General features: G+C 34.5%; 5 protein-coding genes across 21 annotated transcripts; 1 reads left to right on the top strand and 4 right to left on the bottom strand.

Annotated features, from left to right (window-relative positions):
* Positions 1-894: 894 nt before the first annotated feature.
* On the bottom strand, positions 895-5931 carry LOC110415964 (uncharacterized). Of its 10 annotated transcripts, none has more exons than XM_021427763.2 (7): positions 5366-5931; positions 5119-5255; positions 4826-4952; positions 4658-4713; positions 2798-4558; positions 2003-2153; positions 895-1674 (listed from the first exon to the last, which is right to left on the bottom strand). In XM_021427763.2, exons 3-7 carry the CDS (start codon positions 4926-4928, stop codon positions 1010-1012), a joined length of 2736 nt encoding a protein of 911 aa, XP_021283438.1. In that variant the 5' UTR covers positions 4929-4952; positions 5119-5255; positions 5366-5931; the 3' UTR covers positions 895-1009. The 10 variants fall into 10 exon arrangements, with proteins under 10 accessions (XP_021283438.1, XP_021283436.1, XP_021283440.1 ...); XM_021427761.2 differs by having other exon boundaries at positions 4826-4936; XM_021427765.2 differs by having other exon boundaries at positions 4826-4936; positions 5133-5255.
* A 1360-nt stretch (positions 5932-7291) lies between these two features.
* RECQI1 (RECQ helicase l1) lies at positions 7292-12525 on the bottom strand. Its single transcript, XM_021427805.2, is given in 12 exon segments — positions 7292-7899; positions 7983-8207; positions 8578-8931; positions 9018-9132; positions 9641-9684; positions 9773-9828; positions 9831-9868; positions 9986-10145; positions 10552-10837; positions 10973-11334; positions 11551-11843; positions 12392-12525. Coding segments are annotated over 11 exon segments (1863 nt in total). The 5' UTR covers positions 11666-11843; positions 12392-12525; the 3' UTR covers positions 7292-7791.
* A 16-nt stretch (positions 12526-12541) lies between these two features.
* LOC110415987 (uncharacterized) lies at positions 12542-12901 on the top strand. Its single transcript, XM_021427804.2, has one exon. It carries the CDS (start codon positions 12542-12544, stop codon positions 12899-12901), a length of 360 nt encoding a protein of 119 aa, XP_021283479.1.
* A 712-nt stretch (positions 12902-13613) lies between these two features.
* Positions 13614-18867, bottom strand: LOC110415968 (Polynucleotidyl transferase, ribonuclease H-like superfamily protein). 6 transcript variants are annotated; one of them, XM_021427773.2, is made up of 11 exons: positions 18767-18867; positions 17553-17724; positions 16715-17396; positions 16508-16592; positions 16217-16304; positions 15671-15855; positions 15270-15402; positions 14853-14989; positions 14670-14744; positions 14413-14543; positions 13614-14345 (listed from the first exon to the last, which is right to left on the bottom strand). In XM_021427773.2, the coding sequence occupies exons 2-11, from the start codon at positions 17698-17700 to the stop codon at positions 14210-14212; spliced, it is 1800 nt and encodes a 599-aa protein (XP_021283448.1). In that variant the 5' UTR covers positions 17701-17724; positions 18767-18867; the 3' UTR covers positions 13614-14209. The 6 variants fall into 6 exon arrangements, with proteins under 6 accessions (XP_021283448.1, XP_021283451.1, XP_021283446.1 ...); XM_021427776.2 differs by having other exon boundaries at positions 16715-17409; positions 18763-18862; XM_021427771.2 differs by having other exon boundaries at positions 18763-18862.
* A 1187-nt stretch (positions 18868-20054) lies between these two features.
* LOC110415972 (Ppx-GppA phosphatase) lies at positions 20055-24397 on the bottom strand. Of its 3 annotated transcripts, none has more exons than XM_089783488.1 (7): positions 23243-24397; positions 22581-22754; positions 22297-22338; positions 22125-22205; positions 21914-22033; positions 20875-20954; positions 20055-20736 (listed from the first exon to the last, which is right to left on the bottom strand). In XM_089783488.1, the coding sequence occupies exons 1-7, from the start codon at positions 24317-24319 to the stop codon at positions 20646-20648; spliced, it is 1665 nt and encodes a 554-aa protein (XP_089639614.1). In that variant the 5' UTR covers positions 24320-24397; the 3' UTR covers positions 20055-20645. The 3 variants fall into 3 exon arrangements, with proteins under 3 accessions (XP_089639614.1, XP_021283461.1, XP_021283459.1); XM_021427786.2 differs by having other exon boundaries at positions 20056-20736; positions 20850-20954; positions 21914-21973; XM_021427784.2 differs by having other exon boundaries at positions 20058-20736; positions 20850-20954.
* Between the last annotated feature and the right edge of the window lie 1457 nt (positions 24398-25854).

Genomic DNA, 25854 nt, shown 5'->3' with positions numbered 1-25854 from the left:
ATGTTTCACCTTTAGCAGCAATAAATAAAATGTAATCATGTTTGCAATCTCAACGATCATATTTCTTTCAAAATATTATCAGAAATTTATACATCGTACACAAAATATAATTAAAAATTAAATTTATTGTAAAATCATTTAATAATAAGAATTTAAAATTTAGGATTTAGGATTGCGTAGTCTTAAAAGTTAGTACCCGACAACGAGCCGTTGAGCATATAAAATATAAGACATCTTTTGATGTGGGCAGAGGTAAACCACGGAAGAACAAAACTACAACCCCTCTTCATAGGATCCTAATTTTTGGGTAGACTGCCCCCCTTAATTAAATGAATTAATCATTGTTAGAATAATGCTGTTGATTTAATTTAATCAGGATTACTACATGCTAATCTGTAAACCTCTTACAGAATTCAGTCTCTTTCCTCTGTACCAAGAAAGAAGAATATCGGTAGTAGTTTTGTAGCCAGCCATGGGAGGAAGAAAAATGGAAGCAACCCAATCAAGCCTTGACACGTGCTTCTGTTTTTTTTTTGTTTATTATATGATTAAAGGTTTCTTTTTTATTAAATTGTTATGGATTCAATTAACCCGTACTTTCCAGATTTTGATTTGATAGAGATTTTGGGAAAATTAAAAAGGAATTAAAAACTTGGAAGCGTGAGAAAATAATAAGGAAACCATGTGGTGTGTTCTTCATATTAGGTTTTGGTTTTATATTTTATAATATTTATGTATAATATAAAACATTGGAAAAAAAAAGTAATAAAATCGGTTGAATATAAATTAATTTTGATTATTTAGGTTTTAAGGTATAATTCGATCGGTTTGATTGTTTTCGATTAATTAGGTTTTCGAATTCTTAAAACCGATCGAACTGAACACGAAAACCAACCTAAAGGATCAAAATCTGCTTTAACAGATTGCTCTTTGGTCATGGATGCAGAGTTAAACAATTTAGAATTATATAGCATACAAGATCCATCAGGTGGAATAATTTAAAAGAGACTTAAAGCAAGAAATCAGAGACTAAATCATCAACTAAAGAAGAGTATATACTTTCCTCAATCTCTACACCTTCTTCAAACGCTTCCAAGTCAAATCCAAGCCATCTCCCATGCTGAGTGCTCATGTCCTTGTCTACAAGGTCATCCACCATTGTCTCCCCCATGCTTTTCCAACCCCAAATCTCTTTGTACAACTCTTGGGCCAACCACCCCCTTTTCCGGATCAATTTTCCCCACTTAACCCATCCTTTGCAGGTTCCGACAAAGAGTTGCTTACACCTCGACGCCAGGCATTCACTCACACAATCGAGCAAAAGCTTTTGGTGAAGCTTGTCGTGATCTTCTCCGTTTCTCTCTGTTTCGATACGATGCTCGAGCTGGTTGAAAGCATTCAGGGTCATTACCTTTTCAGTCTGACCCAATGCATATTCTGTGAACATTAGCTCAGAATCTTTTAGCACCATTTTCACATAATCGAGTTCCCAATTTGTTGACTCTTTTAAATCTCTCGAACTTGATGTACTAGTTAGAGGCTTTTTGCCCATTTCTCCCACAGATGTAGAAAATGCCGAGTCAGATAACTCTGTACCAAATTCTGTCAGAGACTCACTTCCAGGGGTCCAACTTGACGCTCCTTGATCTTGAGCCAACATGAATTGCTTCATGCCTGCAAGTGTGTAGTGTATTTGTTGGTCAGAGGAACGATAACAAAATTCCTTTATCTCGTTAAATCGGGTTTTAGCTTACACAGTAGTCACTGCAGTAACATGATTACTGAGTTTACCCATCTATGCAAAAATTTCAGTATCATGCAATATTCATAAACTAATACAAACAGCTCTGAAATGATGCGCTATTCCACAACTAAAGATTGCTTTGCCTCTAAGACAAAAAATTAATTATTCTCCAGAAATTCTCCCAAAATGTAACTGACAACTATCTTCCTAGTAAATTAATATCAAGAAGAATATAAGAATAGAAAGAGTACAGCTTACCTTCGGTACCGTTTCTGCTATCTGAGCTGTTCCTACTCGTGACAGCAGGTTCAAAAATTGAAGGTGGGATAGGATGTCTATGATCTAATCCTATGCCAATCTCACTGCTGCTGCTGCTGCAAGCATTTTGCTCTTCAGTTTCTTCTGAAAGCTGCAATCATTCAATAAATTGAAGCTACATGTCATCATTATGTAAGATTGAAAAATAGGAATACAATTTCTGTATTGAAATTAGAGATGTAATAGACAATTAAAATGAAAAAAATCATTTTAGATATATCTTATAGAACATCGAAATCAATCAAGCTTGTGAACAACTGGTTTGTGTATATGGTGAAATGCAAGAGTACAAATAGATAAATATTTATACTTTCGAATGGAATCAAAGGATGTAGGTGTCAGGCATTCTGATGACAGAAAAGGCAGTAGAATTGAAAGTGCAAGTTATTTGGGCACTAGATCAATTTAACCAATCAAACAGACTTCAACTTGGTAGGAACTGAAATCATGGAAAATAAAAGGGGAAAGTTCTCCATCAGCTACTAACTTCTCTTTGTGATCACTATTCACAGCTATGTTGGCTCTGCTTTTAACTCATAGAACTAAAGTTTCTATACATAGTGATTATTCAGTACAATTACTATTATTATTATTATTATTATTATTTTGGTTGAGGTAAAACACCATCTGGAATACAAGCACTGGATTCTATATTTTGGAAAAACCTTTAGCAGTGTGTGACATAACCAAGACCTGCAATAAAAATAATGGTAGCAGCAACTGAGTAAAACAAACCTGCCACCTCTTTCTCCAATCAAGCCCCAGATTGTCAATTGAAGAGTGATCAAAGTCACCTGAGCTATATGAAATATCTTTATCTAGATCCACCTGAAGCCCTTTGTGATGTCCCCCCAATGTTGTGGGCACCGTACCAGATGAGGACACTGAATTTTGCAAACTGGATGTCGGACTAGCAGAAGTCCCATCTACAATGATATTGCAGTTGGATGAGTCAACTCCACAAGTCAATTCCTGAAGCTTTTTTTCCAAAAGAACACTCAGAGAATCTCCACCAATTATATTAAATCCAGGAGAAGAAAATGCTGAGCTCTTCAAATATAGCAGGTAATTGTCACCAGAAGGATCACTATCAAAGCTGCTGCTCTTTTCCGCAACTCGACTAATTGGGGATGTAAATGTAAATGAAACAACATCCATGCTCGTTTTCATTTTTTCTGCATCCCGATTCAAGTGCCCATCAGTTGCAATATTACATTTTATGGACTTTTCATTGTAATTTATTGATGAAGTGTCAGAAGAAGTTTCTCCAGACGCAAGATCTTCATTTACAGGCCATTTCTTTTTAGGCAAATTCTTTCTTCTAGACATTGGAAGCTCCTTTGCAGCATCATTTGCCACTGAGCCTATCTTCCTGGACTGAGGTTCAGAGTTTATGGTCACCTTATTTATAGTCCTATTCAGCCCAATTGTACCATTCATGGACCTAGCCCTTCTACTTTGCTGGTCCATGGTTGAAGTCTTTGATGTTGAATAATCTCTGGTGGATATGCAGTTCTGCTTCTGATTATTCGGCCTCAGCACATTGTTAGTCCGGTTTGCAGAAGTTCCTTTCTCCACAGTCCTTTGCATATCTGCCTGGCTCCTAGAAAACTGTTTTCGTTTAGCATCATTCCTTTCCTTCTTGCTTGCAGAACTCCCATTACTACTTGACAGTGAGCCATCTCTCCTCTGAACATTAACCCTTGCTTGTTCTGCGAGTGAGACTGATTTCCCCTTATTCCTCAAACTGTTAGAACTAACTTTTTCTGAATCCTTCGGAATCCTGAGTGTTGGTGTATAATCTGATTTATTGTGACTCTTGTCCTTATGCTGTCCTTTCAAAGGCTTTGTCGCACTCACACTAGGCTCATCAGGTCTTTGAGGCCTGGATGCTTTATGTGCAGCTTCAATTTTCCCTTTCAAATCCCGGATTCTCAAAGGAACAGAAGAGGACCCCAATGACGGCACTTTACCTTTGGAAGTTGTCTGAGGACTAGCCTCAATAATCTTTGCAGCTGCCTCTATTATATAAGCTGCATTTTTTGTTGGGATGAACCCTGGACTCCTGATAGGAGACAAAAGCTTATGGTGAGTAATTGGAATTGGCTTTGCTGATTTTGGAGGCAATATTTCAGTCTGAAATCTCTCGATTGGTCGATTCTGCACCTTATGAAACCTTGGTTCAATGGGATTTGAAGACAACCTGTTGAGCTTGTTAGAGATGTTGGTGTAGTCTGTGGGTTGATATTCATTCCACAAATTAGGAGTACTTCTTTCATAATGAGATGCTCTAAGAGAGCAAGACCCTGAATATGGGGCAGAAGAGGGCTCAGGGACATTCAGTGTTGGCAATGAGTCCAGACCCATAAGCCTAGCAACAACTCCGGGTGCTCTAGATCCATATCCTTCATCACTAGTCACTGAGGAAGCAGAAGAAAAATCATCACTGCGTCTGCTACTTGAAGTGGCATTGTACTCAGTCCCCTCCGTCTGGTACTGCAAAAAAGTGGAACAATATAATCAGAAACTAATATTTTACCAGAATAACAGTAGAGCGAAAGAAGATTAAATTGGAAAAGGGAGGAAATTTCCCACCGTATGAGGCAGTGACTTCACTAGATTTTCCACAGGTGTTCCTCTCCTTGATTCTTCTACAGCAAATTGAGAATGAGTTACAAACATACTCACAATAAAGAAAAAAGGAAGACTAAACACACAAAAATAATACACGCGTATTTATATAAATGAAGAACAGAAATGTACCTGATAATTCAGAATTGTTTGAGAACAATTTCTTCCGAGATTTGCCATTCCAATCAAATAACTGAAAAAACCCTCCCTTTGTTCGTTTCCTTTCGACCTCCATTATCTCATCTATGTATTAACATTACTTAAAGATTTAAACCCAAAAAGCAAAAAAGTTGAATTATCAAACAAGACCTAGAAGTCAGTCTAAAACAAGCATTATCACACCTTAACAATGTGCAAAAATTTGCAATCGGTGAACATAATCAATAGCTGACAAAAAGGAAGAAACTGTAATTTCAAAACCATACCTGATTTTGCTTACATTGATCATTCAGCTAACAGACAAAGAGAGACAATGCCTCATCTTCAAGCAAGCAATGGAGGAGAGAGAAATATAGCGTTTTCTGAACATGAATGTGTGAATCAGATATCCACAATCCAATATCTAAGAAAAACACCAATTATGGAGATGCAAACAATCCTCCGAAAGGGAAAACAAAGATGTAACTGAGCAAACCAAAGAACTTCATAATATGAATGAAAGAAAAATCTCACCTTGAATTCTTCAAAAGTAACAAAAGCCCATGATCCAGGTATAAAGTTCCTTCCTTGTCACAATGGGGCTACATAAAAACGGCTAAATCTAACTGGGTATTCTTTAAATTGAACAAAGAAACTACAAACTTCAAATCATCCCAATCAATCTCCCCATACACTCATTACAACAAAACTCCAAGCACCATTTTTTTTCTTCCAAGTATTGTAAGGTTTTCTTTTATTTTCTTTTGACTGGAACTAAACTAATATTAATGCACGTAATAAAAAATGATAAAAAATGGAATTTGGTTTCAAGTAAAATGGACCAAGAAAGGACACAAAAAAAAATCCATCACAGGAAAATATTTTAGTGACATTACCAGAGATACTGGGAGAGAGAGACTTGGTTGATACCAGATAAGAAAGAGAGAGTCAAACTTAAAAAAAAAAAAGTAGAAACAAAAACTGTGAAAACAATCAGAGAGTGTAAAAGGGTAAGAAGTGTCTGGTGTGATTTTGAGCATTAAATCTTGGAGAAGAAGTGACATATCACAAGCCAACTCTGCCGTTGAAAATTAGGAACCCAAGGCTCTCCCTTGTGAAAACAAATGAATTAAAAAGTCCCATTCCTGCCTTGGTCTTGTAATTTTCCAGCCTTGTAACCAATGCCATGCCACGTGGGGCATTTCTACCATGGGCTTGGGGACCGTCACCGCTACCTGGGCTCCACTTTAGTACACCACTTTCCAACTTATTTGTCTCCTCTCAAAAAAACTTTAAATCTCATTTCAATTCAATTTTAAATTTCACTTTGCCATCAAGTCTTAAATCCTTTTTCTTGAAAAGGGTGAATTGGGTTGTTAATGTCTTAAATGTACTCAAAAACTGAGCAAATAAATAAATGTAATAGGCATTGTCAATTTGTCATGTTGTTGAAGATATAGCAGTAGTTCAAACATTTCAATTTGTAAACTACTCCATAAGAGACATAATTTTTTCCTGAAAGTGTCAACAAACTTAATTAAAACCACTAGCAATCTGTGTATCATTGTATTAATTAAAGATTTGAAGTTGAATCTCAGTCAGTGTGAAAGGTTAAGTAGTTTATAAGGTAATGCAACATAATTTATGGGATTTTAATAGATAAATTATTACAATTTTAAAGTAAGTTGAAGCACGCAATTGCAAATGCAAAGTTCAGTTTCTTATGTTGTCCTGTCAAGATTTCTATAGCATAATCGTTTCATAAGTTTTCTCTACCCTGTTTGTCTGGTTTCTCCGACAACCCAAACCAAGCCATCAATTAAGTCTACCCGTAATCTTGGTAATTAATCAAAGGACAAAACCCAACAAAATCTTATCAAAAAGTTTGGATTATAAAGAAGTTTTTCACTACTTTAAGCAAAGTTTGGATTTTAGAGTGTTAGGCGCATGATTATATTATTGGGTGGTTGACATGTCAATGTCAATTATATATTTTATATTAAAATTTTAATTTTTTATAATTTAAATATTTATTTTTAGATGTCTTGGAAAAAAATAAAGAAAGAATATAAGACAGAGGAGGGTATTAAATTTAATGACATTAATATGGCATGATTGTTGCATGTGCTATTTGTCAAATTATTCTTCGAAAGTCTTCATGAGTCATATGGCTACAGATCTTAGATTTATTTTTGATCAATAGTCAAAGGCAATGTGATTCACAAAGGGTTTGATCAATAGTAAAGGCAATGTGATTCACAAAGGGTTGGCAAATTGATAGTTATTTAAATATGCTTACATTCAATACATTTTTGGGCAAATTAATTATCAAAATATAGTATGCTTCTTGATATTTGTTTTTTTTTTTGCATTTTTTTATCAATCTTTCATAAGTTAAAAATAATAATAATAATAATAATAACTTAACAATTTGACGATTAAAATTTAATCAATCAAAGCTAACAAAACTCCGATTATTATTTTATACCTCGACAGTAGATTATAATATTTTCTCAAAACATTATCATGCTTTGATTTTAATATCACAAATCAAAACAAGTTCATACACAAACAGATCACCTCTTCAACAAAATTATATTAAAATTAGAGAAACTGAAAGGGAAAGAAAGAAATAATGGGAACAGAAAATTACCTTCCTCCTCTCCTATCTCCACCACCATGCCCTACATCATTAGATTTTGATTCAATATATAGCTTACTTGCAATGTACACAAACATGCATATGCTCATTAGGAAGTCCTCAGACAATTATCACAAGGATTTGAACAATATTTACAGGCTTTTTCTGTCAAAAGACTCTCCAAAGTGTTCAAGTAAGATTTGCCCCCGGCATTCGTCCTGGAAAGAAGACTTTCAGCATAAGCAATAAGTTCTTACATAACTCCCCCACCCCTTACCCCCAGGCTTAGTTGCAATGTGTACAAACATGTCTATGCTGATTAGGAAGTCTTGAGACAATTATCACAAGGATTTGAACCATGTTTACAGTCTTTTCTGTCGAAAGACTCTCCAAAGTGTTCAAGTAGCATTTGCCTCCGGCATTCATCCTGGAAAAGAAGACTTCCAGCAAAAAAATAAGTTCTTACATTAACGTCCCCCAAGAGAGAAAAAGGAATGGGCACTGACAAACCTTAAGTTCACAGTATTGTTGCATTTTCTGAGCTTGAGCCATGGCTGTTTTAAAGCTTTTGCTTTTAGAACCTTGCCCATTTCGTAACATGCATACAACCCGACTGAAATCCTTCTTCCGGTATAAGGCAATGCATACAGCGGGGCAATTATCTCTTCCAGCCCTTCCAGACTCTTGATAATAGCTTTCAATTGATTTGGACATGGTGTTGTGGATAACAAAACGCTGAAAACGAAATAAAAAGAAAGGAATTAGTCAAGTTCTCTAGAATAATGGAGCAAAAAGAACAAGATTTTGAACCCACCATATCAGCTATTACTCAGTGGTAAACACACCAAAATACTATTTACAATTAAATCTTATGGTGTTATTTTTACTTTAAAAATCCACTATTCCGATTGATGAAAGTAGGAACATTTGTGATTGTCTCAAACAAAAGTAACTTTTCCATATGAAAAAATCACCATAAAAGAACTTTTTGTTCATGATGCAGTGTCTAGCGTGCTCTAATCACACAAGTGGAAAATGTGCACAGCCTAGTTTTTAAAATCTATAGACATGATAGGGAGAAACTGTAGATCTTATCTGGACTTACAACATCTGGTTTGTCAATTCCCATCCCAAAAGCAATAGTTGCACATACAATTTGGACCTCTCCTTCATACCATTTCTTCTGAACAGTCACTCTTTGTCGAGCTGCTAAACCAGCATGGTAATATACTGTCCTAATCTTGCATTTCTCATTCAGAAAATTTGAAACCTCAGCACATTCATTTTTTGAAAGGCAGTATACAATTCCACACTGATTCTTAAAACGATCTTGCAGAAGCTGACCAAGTTGCGCTAATGAATCCTTAGCCTTCCCAATTACCTCATACTTCAAGTTGGGTCTATCAAAGCTGGTCTTAAGGACTAGAGCATGGGGAATTCTCAAAGCATTTAGAATGTCCTGCAAAGCACCAATTGAGACAAAAAGACTTACTGTTTATACAACAAAACATGAAAAAAAAAGGGTTCAACTTCAAGTCTTATTACCTCACGAACTGAGTGGGTGGCTGTGGCAGTCAATGCCATCACTGGAACATTTGGAAAATGCTGCTTAAGACATCCTAGACCTCTGTAGTCTGGACGAAAATCATGTCCCCACTGGCTGGGAAGAATTTAAGAGCAAGGATTTTCTTGTTATAACCAATTAATGTAACAAATTACATAGATCAATCATTTATGTTCATTGGAATCATTGCCATGGCACCTAATATTTATCTCCGAGGGGATATGGTTAGCAGGATGTATTGCTTACTGCAGGTTAACCTGATGCTAGCCTTAGCAAGCTTCATAGAATGTAGGCTGGCTATTCTCAAAAAAAAAAAAAAGAAACAGGGAATCCCGTTTGTCCATTCAAAAAAAAGAGAGCAAATAGATGAAATAATAAGGTTTTTTTCCTTATTGATAGGAAACACTGGTAACTTGTGAACAAAAATAAATGTATATAAGATCTCAACAAAAGGCTTCTACTAGTAGCAGTCAAAAACACAGATGCTATGTAATTATTTTCATGCTTACATTCCAAATATTCTAAGAATATAATCCGTATATGCCAATCATAACCATAAATAATGACCAAAATTTCCATAACATATACCAAGAAAAGGGCATACCTAACACAATGTGCTTCATCAACAACAAAACCTGCCAATTGTCCCTACATGAGAGCAGAAATTACATTAGCAACTGAAATTTTCAAAAGCTTAACATGCTTCAATGGTCAGTAAGAACTCAGGTAAAATCACCTTTCTATGCAGACATTTCAACACCTCAAGAAATGATTGGTTTCCAACAACCCTTCTGGAGTCACATACAAAAGCTTGCATGATGGATTATCTTTCCTACAAGCATGAAAAGAAAACATAAATAGGAAAGCAAATATATATCCAAAAAAGTTTTGACAGTAACCAAGTATCTAAAAGTTAAAAATGATCTTTTCCTGCCAAATATTAACTTGCCTTAGTTCTTGCAGGACAGCTGCTGCTTGGGAAGCAGTTTGTTGAGAATTCAAAAATGTAGCTGGTACTCCAAACTTAAGGTTCAGCGTAATTATCTGATCCTGAATTAAAGATATAAGGAGAGATGACCCTGTAACACCAGGTTTCAAAGTCGCTGGAGCTGTTCCAAGCATAAGATACATCACATTGTTGTAAACAAAGAGAAAATAAGTCTACTACACCATCACATCCAAACCCAAAAGACCACAAAATTCAAAAAAAAAACTTAAAAGAGCAGAACTAAAAGAGATTAGAAAACACCATGCACCAACCCCGCAAACACCCACCCAGACCAACACCCCCCCCCCGCCCTCCCAAAAAAAAAAAAAAAGGGAAAACAGGTATACCACATTGAAGTATCCAAACAAAATCCCAACAGTATCAAAGTGTACATTCTTCCATATTCATTTCCACTTGTAAGATTTAAGAGTCAAAATAAGTGCAATATTCAATTTTTAACTGTAAAAGCCAGGTCTTTAATATATTCAGTTCTGAATTTTTGGCAAATTTAGTAGAACCTACTTGACAAATATCATCAGTAAAGAGGATGACCTGATAACATAGACTTTTACCACCCCCAGTAGGCATGAGAATGAAGCAATCTCGCTTCACCAGAGATGCTTTACAAGCCTGATGCTGCAACGGTCGAAATGATCTGTTACCAAAGATAACAACATTTGCTAATTCAAAATCATCCAAAGCCTGTAATTCTTCATAACTTAGAGTCCCATGTCCACCCATTGATGTGCTGGCGAAGTGCTTTTTACCAGAAATTGATGAAACTGAGCCTCGAGTCACACTACTCTTGGAACCCTTCAAAATCAAAACCAACTAATTCAATATCTTTAAGCGCCTTAACTCTTAATATAAAACAAATGAAATGTTCTGCTACAAAACTATAATGATACCCCTAATACTAAAAAGGTTCTAGTGAAAAAATCTTCTTACCGTGCAACTGCTTCGATCCAGACGAGAACAAAGGGTCGAACCGCCACCCTTTTTCTTTGAAATCCTTAAGTCCAAGACCTCATCATCACTAGAAGAATCCAACTCCATGAAATTTGTTTGTTTCTTTCGTTCAGGCGAATCATCGATGATGTTAATATAGATTCTCTCGTTCCTATTGCCATCGATTTCACCATTGCAAAGGGCATTTTTTTCAAACATATTGTTCAAAGCTCCACAAGCTTCTGATTCCACAGCCCGTAAATCATCATCCCAATCCTCGCTGTCTTGCATTGTCTCAGCCAACGCCGCAAGAAAATCATCGCCACAATACTCCACCGTAACAAAATCCCGGCCGTCATCACCTTCACAAATTCAAACAATTTTCAATCTCGTACATATTTAATTTCTCTTCTTTCAAAATTTGATCCATGATTTTATTAGTCAATTTTCCAAAAGAATCAATTTTTTTTCCACCGAAAGAAAAAAAACCGAAAAAAATAAAAAAAAATAAAAAAAATAGTTCAAATGTAACAAAATAAAAAGAGCACCAAAAATCAAAGGGAAATGGCGAGGAGAACCGTAGAGAGAGATCAAACGATCTAAGCTCTTCTTCGCTGATTGCTCGTCGAAGCCGAACTCGAGAGCCAAGCTCAGTAACCGTGCTTTCTCCAGCTCGAAATCGTGACCGTTCATCTCTGCTCCGACGACGACGATTAATTTTGTGAGATTTTTTTTAAAAAAAAAAAAATTGAGCAAGGTGAAACTGAAATCTCCCGCGCTATTTGTGCATCCGGCGCGTTATCGGTTGGAACTTTATATCGAGGTTGAGGCCAGTAAAACGACGCCGTCTCCCAGCTCTCATGTACCAGCCCTTGATTGGTTTTAAAATGTTTTGTATTAATAATGCAAAAATTATTATAAATAGAGAAATAAGAAATTCAATTCATTCTTTTTAAAATTCATAAAAGCTTGACTTGAATCCTTATTCTTTTGCAAAATACATAGATTTATATATAGAAAAAGGACAAGAATTTTTACACTTTTATCTCAAGTTTTAAATTTTTTCAAAATTTAAAATTCATGAGTAGTATAATTATTAAATAAATTTATACATACAATCAGATACAAAATGGATCAGATTTTTTTCTCATTTCACATTAATTATCATATATTCACGCCATCAAATCACATAAATTTAATATCAATTGAATTTTTTTAATTAATATTTTCTGTCTAACTATGAAAGTCATAAAATGAAATAATTCAAGAAATTTTTTTAACATTTAAATCAAAAAATATATTGATTATCAAATTTTTCATTACCTTAAAATCAATATTGACCATTAACTTAAAGGGTAGCCCAAATGGGTTGGTCTAAGCTAAATCACTTCAAACACCTGTTCAAAACCAAAAACCAACCTTTCATATCTCCACCTCTCTTTCCCGTAATGAATGGATTTGCATTCTTATTCTCTTCATCTCTCTCTCCCTCTCTCTTTCTCTCTCTCTCTCTCAGCGAAAAGAAGAAAAGAGAGAGAGAGAGAGAGAGGGAGGGAGGGACATCGATAGATGGAAGATTACTTCCGGCGGCCCACCTATCGGCCTGCAGCCGCAGGAGTCGGCGGCAGGAACCCTGAGATCACCGATGCAAACATGTTAAAATACGTGAACAAAGTTTACTTCGGCCGGTCATCTCAGCCACCAGCCTTGGGTCCATCTCCGTTCGATCGAAAACAAAATGCTAAGAAGAAGAGGATGGAAGAGTCTTGTACGACAAGCAAGTCATGGTGGAACGAACCCAAGATGAAGAGGAAGAGGAGGCTTGCCAAGTACAAGATGTTTGCCCTAGAAGGGAAACTCAAAGAGTCCCTAAAGAAAGGGAGCAGATGGATCAAGAAGAAGTATTGTAAGATTGTGCATGGCTACTAATTGGAAGGCAGTTAATAACTATAGTACATCTTAAAATGTGAGTTCTTTTATTCTTCATGTTTTTCTTCTTGTAATCTCCCTTTGATGTGCACTTCATTTTATTTATGGTCTTTTCTGGAACAAGAAAGTTCTTTTTTTTTTTTTTTTGGTTTTTAAGGTAAATAACAGAACAACCATTTTTGCAGGTGAATCATTATTTTTTTATCAAAGAATTTTTTTAAATTTTTAAAATTTTTTTTTACCTACACAAATTCACAATCTATATGAAAATTAGACCTAATATCAATTAACATTTGATATCCAATTTGTATGTGATGTGATGCAGATGAAATTTGATTAGATGACAGTTAAAGTGAATTTTTACCTTTTCCACGCCTATTATGTAAAATTTACATAATTTGATAACGTAATAACCTAATAACCTCAATTGTAATGTAATTTTGTCATCAAACTATATGGATTAAAAATTTTAATTGATTCCAAGTCTAATGATTGATAAATTTTTTATTACGGATTAAAGACTTGTGTAAGCAAACGATAAAAAAATAAAATACAAATCAAAGGAAAAGGATTTTTTTAAAAAAAATATAATAAAAAAATAAAAATTCAAAAGTGTAAACCGGCATAATTCAGGGACCTTTTTGTTACCTTTTTCTTAGGTCACTTGTAAAGGAAATTTCTCTGTTTTTTACTCGTCTTTTTTCTTCAGGTACGTGAGGAAATTGTAACATATTGTGTGTTGAAGAGATATCCATTTAACCAACCTGAATTTCTACCATAGCAATTGCTAAGCTTCAGAAAGTGAAGCCTGAAATAAGAGATGCCAGCTATTCTACTCTATCTTGCCCATTTTAACTACTTTTATTGTTCTTTCTTCCTCCCTTTGTGATCACAACTCATAACAAAACCAAATTTAAGTCCTTGAGTAGATTTTGAGTACCTGTACCGAGCACCGGGATTTTGCTGGTTTTTGCTCCGGATCTCTGATTGCAGGCAGAACCTGGGTAATAATAAACTTGACAAGATTCTATGAACATCAAATTAGTCCTCAATTACAAATCTTTGCTCCTAAATAAATTGTCATCAATGTACAATCATTGTTATTATTGAGTTTAAGACCTAGCTCACTTGAGCAGGATGAATATTTACAAGGAACAAAAAGAAGATGAACAAGACCAGCAGGGGAAAAGATTTAAAAAATGGAAAAATGGAAGAGAGCAAGGTGAGAGAAGAATAAGGTGCCAAAGGTTGAGCAGACTACCATAGGGATGGATAGCAGATCAACTGATTGCGATGACAATCATAACCTCAATGAATTAGTACTACCTTGGTGTAATGTGGTTGGGACGAAAACTTATTCTCATGGCTCATTGTCCTCAACTTCCAACTCTTTTCTAACGTTAGATTCCTTATTGGACTTCTTTGGGTTATCAATGAGAGAAACCTGCAAAATAATCCTACAATAAGATGCAGCTTGCTATCCATATGCCCCTTAAATGTAGAAGCATTACCATGTCCTTACAATGTGGGATTTCCACTCAATTTTGTCATGCCCCTCTGATACATCGGCGGGATGAGAATGATCACGAACATGGAAGAATATTTGAATAAGAACAGCAGCATCCAGAGCAGCATACTCAAGCTGAGCAAAGATTCAAGAAAATGTTGAAATGTAAACACTGAGAGTACAACAAAAAGAAACATGATAACAGTCCTTCAAGTAACAGAGATGGGAAGGATGAAGGAACAATCATAAAAATACATATACCTGATTCTGAGTCAATGGTCTTTGTTCCCAGTCACTATTCCGTCTTGTTTTATTCAAGCCTGCTCCCAATATTTTCTGAGAAGGAATTTGCGAGCAATGAAATCATAAATGGAAACCAAGTTATACATGACAAAGAATTTGGAAGGACAGAAGGCATAAATACCAACTCCATGTTCAGCTTACCTCTGCAAGACCAGAGAGGCCACCTCGGGGATCTTTGAACACATTCTGAATGTCCAGTAACATATTATAGGACTTGAAACACTCTAAATCTCCATATGATTGAGCTAGTTGCTTTACATCACATTGAAAATTATAACCTACAATGCATGCAGCATGTTTATAAAATGTTAGTATTATTAGAATAATCATGAGATGTTTTAGTTTAAGACAACATGCCTTCCTTTTCATACCAGCCAATTATATAGAAATATGTAACACTACAATTGGGAATTTTTTATGCATAGTAAATTAAGTGTGTATAAACCAGCATAGTTTCAGATATATCAAACAAGACAACTTGACAACTGAGATCCTTGTATAAATTGTACCAAACTGAGGACAGAATTTCCCCTTCTTCAAAAAGACAGATGTTCATACCGAGTTTTAGAATTCTAGGAGACTTCAAGATGCGAGATAGGCATTTGTCTAACACATCAGGCACATCCTTATATAACTTTATCAAGTCAAAGATGAAAACCATCTTATCTGAAGCTATTTGCATGATAGAAACCTGAAACATTGAAAACTCCATTTTAATGTCTAAGGACAATTAGAGCAGTCATAACGTAATGGATAGACAAAAAATGTCAAATTGTTCATTCACTGAGGATTTGCCAATGCAAACCCAAACAAGCCTGTCACTAATTCCATAATGACTTATATTACAAAATAGAAGATATTTATCGTTCAATCCATAAATAAACACTTTAGGGATTGTACATTGATGACAATTTATTTTGAGTTTTCCACGAAATGGAAGAAGATGATTCAATGCTTACCTTGTTTGGTTTGCTACCCTTTACATAATTGGGTTTCCATTCACAGTCAAGGCCCACAACTTTGGATCGCTCGATGTTGCATGTTGCTTTACAAAGACCATCAACTTCATCAACCCAAATTATGTCTTCTACAACCAATTCATTGAGATTTAAAAAGCGACGATGCAGAAAACTAGCTTCAAGTTCTGAACAAAAGCATAACCAGCAGCATGAGAGTCTGCCTTCAGCCAAATTATAAGTCTAAAAAATCTACTTATATCTACCAGTAGTGCACCAAGACGCACCAGCACTTGTTAGTAGTCATATTTAACAGCATCAAAGAGAAGCAATATAAATATTAAACAATGTAAAACACCACCCTGGAAACAGCAAGAAGGTATACAAATTTCAGAATTCATGTTGTTCTATATGCCTTTATTATACAGTCTTGAGTGTAGCTTCCTATGCGAACCAAAGCACATCACCATAAGTTTTGGTCCACATTCATAGTCTATATATCATTTTTCTTTATTTCCAAAAACAGGCCCTATTAATTAATGAACATACCTTTTGCTTTCAAAAAACCTTCAAGGGAGTAACGATTGCACAGTTCATCAACCTTCTCTGAATAACCAGCTTCCATGGCCAGATAAACCTAACATCCAGAAATTATATTTTTTAACATGCGTAGGAAGTAGTCAAAATCAACAAGCCATGGAAACATACAAACAGATCAGAAACTTGACAAACCATGAGTTGGCAAAAAATAGCATATTCAGGCAAAAACTCCGAAGCTCCATTTCATCTTAGAAAGACTTACTTGTGAAAATGATATCATCCATGTAAGAAGATGCTTACCAGATACTCAACTAATTGTCTGTTACCATTTGTCTTTGCCTCTGCAACATCCCAGCATGCTTTTGCTGCTAGCTTCTTTAATGCACTACAATATTGTAAAATAGTGCTATAATATTATCTGTTTTTAACACCTCTGCTCCCAACCTCTTTCTGGGGTCAGAGGTGGGCAGAGACATATTGCCAGCATGGAGAATAATATCTAGGTACCTTTCTTTGTACTTGTGATGCACATCTGGAAATTCTTGCAGGAGATTGTTCTTCTTTATAATCACGTAAGCATTCTTTAGCATGTTCCGGTCAGCATACTCCTGGACAAGTATGAATAGCATTGGCTTCCCCATAAACATTGCCCACTTCTCTGCTGCTCTGAATTGTTTTTTCTCCATCATTTTGAGAAGAAAAGACTCCCCAGATTGACGGATAGAGAAGTGTTCTAACAGATTGACTGCTGTCATATATGACTGTGATTCTATCAAACCAAATATATACTGCTCAACAAATATCTTTGCACTGTCGAACCTACAGTCATTCTGAACCTTTAATTGGGATACAACTTTCTCAACATCAGTCAACTTGACATCAAAAACTTCAAGTATCTTCACAGCAATCCTCTCATCATGGTCAATGAAACCATCAATAATATAGAGAAATAACCGTGCAGCTAAATCTTTTGCTTCCAAAGAGTCTCCAGTGGTGGCTGCTGTCTTTAGAAAACGATGAAGAGCAGATACGATCAAGTGACTGAAACCTTCACAATATGGCCCAAATATGGGCAGGATATAGAGACAATAAGCAACAAAAGTAGCTGGGCCAGGTTGGGGAGAATTATGTAGAACGTGGCAGACTTGTTGTTGGAGAGCTCGGAACTTTTTAGTTGCCTTCAGGTTTCCTGTCAAAATCATCTATTGAGAATCAGCACAAACAAGAACAAGGCAGGGATAAAATTACTACAACAAAATTAACTGGTGTCTTGCAGCACACTAAACAAGGGAAAACTTTTCCAAGCGAACAACAAGATCAGCAATAAAAGGAAGAAAGACCTTACCATGAAAATAACATTCTTTAAGAAGGTATAAGAACATGACTGGAGGAACATAGGTCAAATCATTAAAAGCATGCACACATATTGTTTCCGTTTGGCAAGTTTTCTCCTTCTTGACCTGCAGCTTTATAGCTTTTTCCTCAAACCCCATACTAGAGATGCACAGCCAAAGTTACTGAAGTGGATATCCCAACAAAAGAAAAAGAAAACAGTTAGCTCGAAAAACTCATATCATTATATGTTATTTTTGATGTATCATTCTGCGTCATTAGCTTCTTTATTGACCAAATCCATAACAGCAACCATAACCATACCACTTGATGCATAATTAATCCAAAAGATCAACCTCCCTATGAAAAAAGAAAGACCTTGCTAAGCTAACACCATTTCAAAGCAAACAAAACTAAACAAATACATTATACAATCAAATTCTAGATCCAGGGAAGCAAACAACAATTCAAGCAAGATTTTCAACACCAATTTCATTCCTATTCTTTTTTTTTTTTTCTTATTTCAACTTTTTCCCTCCACTTTCTCACCAACCAAACTGAAAATTACAAAACTAAATTCTTGATAAAAGCAGAATTGAACAAACTTCAGCGTGCTCATCCAAACAAATACAAACCAATTCAAAGCAAACACAACAAAACATATACATTATACAATCAAGTTCTAAATCCAGGGAAACAAAGAAACAAATTCAAGCAAGCTTGTCAACACCAATTTTATTCCTATTCATTTTCTTTGTTTTCAATTTTTTTCCCTCCATTTTCTAACCAACCAAACAGAAAAGTACAAAACTAAATCTTTTATCAGAAAAGAATTCAACAAACTCCGCCATGTTCATACAAACAAATACAAAGCAATTGACAGTTGACTTATAAACACTCCTAAGAAAGTGAATACAGAATAAAAATCTTTTAACAAATCAATGATTAAGAACTCAAAGCAAAACGACTCGAAGCCAGCAGCTTTGTGAAGTTAATCACAAACTCCGGTTCGGTACAAAGAGAGCAAATGCAGGAAAAATGGAAGAACTCAAAGCTAGAAACCTGAAAAAGCGAAACAAACTAGACAATAAAAAAAATAGGATTCAAGAAATGTATCCTTCTGTTTTCCTTCGTTTTTCCCGCGAACCAAACATGTTTCTAACAGAAAAGAAAAGAAAAAACAAAGAGAATATCCATGGAGGAAAAAACAAAAACAAACTCACTGACTCTTTTTCTTTTTTCTTGAATTTTTGAGAATCTTTTTGGTTCTTTTCCTTTCGCTTTCGTATCTGTGTGAAAAATAAATAAGAACAGTCAGGCTGGTGTGGAGATTTAAACGGGTAGGTGTGTAATACCCCGAATGAAATCACAAAATATTAATAGAACAGTATCTACTAATTACTCGAATTTATTAAATATCAAATTAAATAACTTAAATAATTACAAATTATATAAAAATATTATTTTTATATTTATTAATTATAAAAAATAAATACTTAAATCTCATAAATTATAAATTTTTAAAATTATATATATAATATTAACATATATATAACTGAATTTAAATTTAAAATATCATAAATGTAATATCCAAAATTTATTCAAATTTAAATTTAATATTAAAAATATTGGAATATGAAATACTCGATTCTTATATTATTGAGTTAAGTAACCGAAGATACCATCTACATACTACGAGAGGTTGATGAATATTTATAAGAGAATTAAAAAAATAATTATTATAAAATAAAAGTCAAAAAATCAAGACAATTCAAAAAAATCGAAACAATTGAAATAATTAATAGTTGATTTATAAGCACTCCAAAAAAAGTGAATACAGAAAAAATCTTTTAACACAATTTAAATAATAATTGTAAATTTGTAAGAAAATTTTAAAAAATAATAATTGTAAATTATAAGAGGACTAAAAAAAGACAATAATTATAAAATAAAAGTCGAATAGAAAGCCCAAAATGGCCCACCGGATCTCAGTATTTTGCCTGTCCTTCGAAGATTCAACCGTTTTCTTTTTACGAAATGACCTATAATATTTTTTTTATCAAAATATATTAAATAATTATATTATAAAAAATTCAAAATATAATATTCTCTTCGTCTCTTTATAAAGCAATTCAATCTTGACGATTATTACAAAATTATAAAATTTTTTAAAAATATTTTTTGAAAATTTTAAGTATGTATAATGCTTTAAAAAATTATTATTGAAAATCATCATTAAATTGAAGTCATTTAACCGAAAAATGAAATAAAAACAAACAAAATAAGCCAAAATAGTAATGTTTTAGAATAATTTAAATCTTTTATTATCATCAAAAAGTAAAAAGAATGCAGCTAAATTTAATTTTCACAAATTTACGATACATGAATAATAAATTTGTTCCCCAAAAATAAAAAGAGGCAAGCGTAAAAGTATTTGCTGGTGTAATGCAGGCCCTGTAAGCCTGTGGATAAGGTTGGTTGTTAGTCATAATCAAAATACGCATTGAGATAAATAAATAAATATATATATATATTAAATACATTACATCTTATCATTTTCATCAAAAGTCGTGAATATTGAATTAAAATGAGCTAAGTATTTTTCTAGAATATTATAATTTATCAATATTTGGAGTTGCAACTTGAAGCCTATCAAGCAAGTTGACTCTTTTGGAGTTAACCTCAGAACCTGAATGAGGGGGTATTTTGCTCCTGGGTTAAAGCATTTGAGCAAATATGAGTCTTATGTGTATGAACGATGATTAAAGGTATATTGAAACGTACTTAACAGAAAAAGTAATGGAGGCAAGCCCAATCACAGAGGAAGCTAGTTTTCCTGTTGAAGATCTTGCGGTTTTCCTCGAAATAGTAGGCGATTAGAGGTGCGGTGCAGTGCGGAGAGGCTTTGTGTTCTTAAGCACCCTCGATGGCCTCACATTCACTGGAACTGCCACAGACAGAGGAGGAGGGTGTTCAGTTGGTGGGGTGCCTGTCAGCTATTAGCTCTCAGAGAGAGTTTTGATGCAAGGGCGGAATATCATGGACCCTCTTCATTTCTGAGATAATCCAATAGGAACCACTTTCAGGGTCTGGGATCAATCAAGAACTAACTGGCAGCTTTCTTGTCAGCAACTTTCATTTTCATGGTTAGTTGAAGAGAATGATGGTGTTTGAACAAACAATTCTTGCTTGAAAACCTGAACAAGGACGAAAAGTCGGCGTCAGTGCAAGAAAAAGTTGTTTCTGTTTGTGAACTTAAGAATGAAAAATGTAATATCATAAAAGGCTAGGTAGAACTTAAAGACTTTGCCTTTTTAAAGTATTCCAACTCATGCCTTAGTTCTTTCTCAAATTTATCAGCTGTACGTTGCTCAACACCAGGCAAAAGAGTCTGACCCCTGGCTTCCCCAAGAACCTGTAAAGAAACCAACGAGATCAATTCCAGTGAAGCATTGTAGAATTGATACAACTGAAAGTTATGACAACCTTAATTTCCAGTATTCTGAAGTATATACAAGGAAGAAGCATAGAAGTCAAAAAGATTGGTTTGACACCTTTGTTTGGTATTAATATAACTAATACAAAGCAAAAAGCAGGAGACGCCAAGCAATGAGTGCCAGCAGCTAGGCTGAAGACATGTTAAAATCAAATTTATCAACTCTCCAAATGACTGAGACACCCGGCATGGTGGTTACTCAGTATTATTTCATTTCCGACCTTTTGGCTTTATTTACCTGCCATTAATCATAATGTTACGGAAATGCGAACTTCTGCTCCTTTAAGGCCCCTTAATCCTAAAACAAAAGCCTTATCATGTACCACTCAGTGAAGTTGCTAAGGATATCTAGCATTCCAGCTATATCCACCAGAATCATTTTTCAAGTAGAAGCAATATCATATTCATACTATTTGGGGAAAACTTTTTTTCCCAGAGGAAATAATAAATGAATCTGAATTTAAGTATGCTTGTAAACCTCAAATCTTGAAGAAGTCAGAGAAACTAAAACATTTACCTTTGATAGCATAATGGAAAACTGGACTTTGAAAACCATTTTTGGTATATGCATAATTTGTACAATGTGTTACTGTGATTAGAAAAGCATATGTCAGAGCTATATATGACATAGAAAAGCGTGCTACTGACAAACACTATTTTCCATTTTCCATGATTGCAATGGTACAAAAATGTACTGAACAATGTCACCGCAACTTTATTTTTCCCTGAGAAAATGGGGAATCCTTAATCAACTTATCATGTTATATAGCACTCTAATACCGATTTGAGATATATAAAAAGGAAACAACATGATACATGAACTTTGCAGAAAGTGAAACAGAACATATTTAATGTCAACATCAGATTACTAGACATACCAGCTTGAAACCGTCATGAGAATGTGAAAAGCTCATGTCTTTGTAGCTTATGCATCCATTCTGATGTAATACAACAGATAAACGTATAATTGCACAAAGAACTCCAAATTTCTGCTTTGCCTGAAATAAATATGAAAGATCATCTGTACAAAAAACCAGAGTCTCTTTAAATCACATGACAATCGATTACCATGCATATAGAGTAAGGTACCTCATCTCCAAACTCATTAAATGAAGCATGACCAAACTTAGGTAATTTCTTCCTATGGTGTCTCGTAAGAAGAGCTATTAACTGCAATTTCGCTAACAGCTGATCAGATCAGAGAACATGTTTGAATATCCTGATTAATAACTGAAACAAGATTGATAGGCAGACAGTGTACCTTGACCTCCTCAGCACTATATCCTTGAAGATGATTTCCATTCTATACAATAGATCAAGTATGTCAAAAAGTAGAGAACAAAAAGAATCAACTACCATTTATGCAATGCAAAAAATTTAAAATCTATAGTACTAGCTAATTATCAATGCCATCAAGTTCCTTTTCCTTTTTCAATTTTGCCAAGCAACAGAACTCTTTCTTAGTTCTAAAAAGCTTAGAAAATTTGTCATTTTTGTCATTTTTTTATAGCAAGAGGTAAATTACAAATAGAAAAGAAAACTCACCATGATAATATGATATGACTGCTTGTGGTAACCTTTTTTACCATCAATGAGCCCTATATTGTGAAGTAAACATGCAGCTTCAAGATATTCTAGATCTTTGTCATCTAAAGGAACAGCAAGTTTAACTCCTTCATTATCAAGCTCCTTGCATTTTCCTAAGCCTTCAAAAATCACCTGGAACAACCATTAAGCAAATGCATTGACAAAAAAGATGATCAGTTTCTATACATAAGAGAAACTAAAGCCAGCATATTATTCAGTCCCTCATTCATTCACTTTTGCTTTCTTAATGTTGAAACCAAATCTTTGTCATCTAAAGAAACAGTAAGTTTAACTCCATTGTTATCAAGCTCCGTGCATTTTATTAAGCCTTTTAAAATCTCATGGAACAATCATTAAGTCAAATCCATCCACAAAGAAGATGATTATTTTCTTTACTTAAGAGAAACTAAAGGCAACATATTAAGTCCCCTATTCAATTACTCTTACTTAAAGTTGAAACCAAATCTTAATCATCAAAAACTACCAAGCAAGAAACCATCAAGCTAACATACAATCTAGGAAAGATAAATAGTTTAAATCTTAATCTTTATACTAAAAAATAGCTACTTTACATTAGGAAAAGAATCTTAAAGGTTTAAATCCAAGAGTTTTGCAATCACCCTGGCAATGCTAGCACATTCAGCAGCAGAAGTGATCATCTTTTTGCTATAAATCCCTGTAGTAAGCTGCAAAATGGACCGAAACCGAGCATTTGCATTCAAATCATAATCATCATCAAAAACCTTAGCCAAAGTGTCAGCAATCACACCTTCCCTCAATCCATAACCAGAAACCAACATGTATTCAATCCCAAGCAAATCAAACATCTCTTCAATCAGAATCCCACCAGCAACAATAGACTCTGACCTTTTCTTAAAAAACTTTTCTCTGCTTACTTTCTCCCCTTCTCCTCCATTACACAGCCTCTTAACAACACTCTTTAATTCCTTCCTGGTAATCCTCCAATCCCTTTTACATTCCCTAAGCACAGCCTCATTACCATCAAAACCCAATCCATATCCCTTATGAACTGCTCTTTCAATGGCTCTTATCGTCCCAGATGAGCCCACAGCTACTTCAAAGCCAAAGTTTTTAACTTTCTCAACTAACCCAGATTCCTTAACTACCTTCCTGACATGCTCCCTCATATTGAAAACTCTTTCAGCTTCTTCATCCCCAAAATCCTGTTGAGCCAATGTCACGTGACCAAGCTTCAAAGACAGGCAATAGTCAACCTTTCCACGCGACCCAATAGCGAACTCACTTGACCCACCTCCGATATCCACATTCAAAACGCATTTATCAAAAACCGGCAAAAATTGAAGGGCACCCAGGTAGGAAAACCGGGCTTCTTGTTCACCTGATAAAACTTCAACTTCCAACCCGGTGGTTTCCGCCACTGAGTCGATGAATTGGGCCTTGTTTCGTGCTTCACGGACAGCTGACGTGGCCACGCAGCGAGTGTGGAGAGAAGGGATGCTGTAGGTTTCAAGGATTTTGCTGAATTCTATAAGGGCTTTGAGAGAGTGGTGCTGGGAACTGGCGGAGATTGCCGAAGAAGCCGAGTCACGGCCTAAAACGACGGGTTCTCTGACATTCAAAATAGGGAGGAATTTGCCTGGGGAATAAGCTTGAACAATGAGAAGTTTGAAGGCATTCGTGCCCATGTCAATGGCAGCAAAGAGATTGTTAGCCATGGCGAAGCTTTCTCCTTGTTCTTTACTCCTTTCTTCATCGAGTCTCCTTCTAATAGTCGATCGATTGTTTCCTTCTTGTTTTGGAATTCTGAACTTTGAAGCAGAAGCAATTCCACGGCCGAAACGATCGTGGAGAAGAAACAGGCTTTTGGCCCAAAGAAAGGGGCTTTGTGACCCAACCAAACGGCCTTTGTTCCCCAAATTAATGGGCTTGGGGCTTGGTCTGGATTTAAAGAACCACTGATCCATCTTGGTACTCAAATATTTTTTATTTCTTGAAATTAAATCAGATTTTAATTTTTAGATAAAAAAATTTGTGGATTATTAAAAAAAGATTTTATAAGTTAATTTTATGGATTATTTCAGACGTATTGTGTCACAAACCTCATATCAATAAAAAAATAAAGTGAGTTTTGTCTATATAAATATAACATTTCCACGACTTATTAATAAACATATTTTTTGAGTTGGAAACGTGAGCATGTAATTTATAGACTTACTTAAATTTTATTTTCAGAGTTTAAGATAATACAAGGTTAGGCTCAAGTTTCGATCCATGATATTTGATATCAAAGCAAACTCAGATTTTCACTAATGTGAGACTCTCATGAGAGATATAAGAGTCGAGATAAACTCAAAGTAATGTAAAAGTCATTTTTCTTTACAGATAAATAGTCAATGTAATAGGGGTATTACACAATTGAGTGAGATAAAATATCATGGATCACAATTAAGTGAGGTAAAATGTTATGGATCTCACATCAGTGAAAGATAAACACGAACCTTGCACAATTTATTAGACATGTATTTAGATTTAACTTTCGATTTGTAATATTTGGTATCAAAGCAAACTCGAATTTCCACTGATGTAAGGTTTTTATGAGAAATACAATACTTGAACTAAACTCGGATTAGTATAAGAGTCCATTTCCTCTACAGGTAGGAAGCCAATGCAACGGGGATGGTGCACAATTAAGTGGGATAGTCAGAGATAGGGTGAGTTTTGATATATAAATATAGACTTTCTACCACCTATCATGCATGTATTTTTTGTTGAGAACGTGAGTTTGTAATTTATAGGTTTACTTAAATTCTATTTTCAGAATTTAGTGCCACACAAGATTGAGTTTAAGTTTTAGCCTGTGAGATGTTGCACTCAAAAACTTATTTTTTGTTTATTTTTAAATAAAAATTTATATATAAAATGTAAATATTTATACAATGCAAAGTTAATTGTATGTAATATAAAGACAATTATAATCAAAAGGCAATTACATATAACAAGAAATTAATATTTTAATTATGTATAATTAAAATTTTTTAATATTAAACATGTACATTATTCAAAAATATTAGAACTAAGAAAAAAAATTTAATGAAAATTATTCAATGCAATTATAATCTTTATTTATGAATTGTACAAATCTTATTAATATTTATAATAAAAATATTTTTTAATAAAAGTCATTCTGATACAATTAAAATTTTTATAAATTATACAAATTAAATAAATCTTATTAATCTAAAAAATAATA

The sequence above is a fragment of the Theobroma umbraticum genome, unplaced genomic scaffold (assembly GCF_002168275.2).
Source record: "Theobroma umbraticum cultivar Fairchild unplaced genomic scaffold, ASM216827v3 scaffold_147.0, whole genome shotgun sequence".
Lineage (NCBI taxonomy): Eukaryota > Viridiplantae > Streptophyta > Magnoliopsida > Malvales > Malvaceae > Theobroma > Theobroma umbraticum.
Note: the sequence above shows the minus strand (reverse complement) of the source record. Positions and strands in the feature narration are given on the sequence as shown.

Excerpts from the sequence above, each read along its gene's own strand:
- LOC110415987 (XM_021427804.2), top strand. The coding sequence starts at position 12,542 with ATGGAAGATTACTTCCGGCGGCCCACCTATCGGCCTGCAGCCGCAGGA.
- LOC110415972 (XM_021427784.2), bottom strand. The coding sequence starts at position 24,319 with ATGGCTAACAATCTCTTTGCTGCCATTGACATGGGCACGAATGCCTTC. Across the intron at positions 22,206-22,296 it reads ATAGTGCTGAGGAGGTCAAG|TTAATAGCTCTTCTTACGAG; the intron begins GTACACTGTCTG and ends GCGAAATTGCAG. Across the intron at positions 20,737-20,849 it reads AGTTGGAATACTTTAAAAAG|GTTTTCAAGCAAGAATTGTT; the intron begins GCAAAGTCTTTA and ends GTCCTTGTTCAG.
- LOC110415964 (XM_021427763.2), bottom strand. The coding sequence starts at position 4,928 with ATGGAGGTCGAAAGGAAACGAACAAAGGGAGGGTTTTTTCAGTTATTT. Across the intron at positions 4,714-4,825 it reads AAACAATTCTGAATTATCAG|AAGAATCAAGGAGAGGAACA; the intron begins GTACATTTCTGT and ends AATTTGCTGTAG. Across the intron at positions 4,559-4,657 it reads TGAAGTCACTGCCTCATACG|TACCAGACGGAGGGGACTGA; the intron begins GTGGGAAATTTC and ends ACTTTTTTGCAG.
- LOC110415968 (XM_021427773.2), bottom strand. The coding sequence starts at position 17,700 with ATGGGGTTTGAGGAAAAAGCTATAAAGCTGCAGGTCAAGAAGGAGAAA. Across the intron at positions 16,305-16,507 it reads GACAATTAGTTGAGTATCTG|GTTTATCTGGCCATGGAAGC; the intron begins GTAAGCATCTTC and ends TCTGGATGTTAG. Across the intron at positions 14,544-14,669 it reads GACCATTGACTCAGAATCAG|CTTGAGTATGCTGCTCTGGA; the intron begins GTATATGTATTT and ends ATCTTTGCTCAG.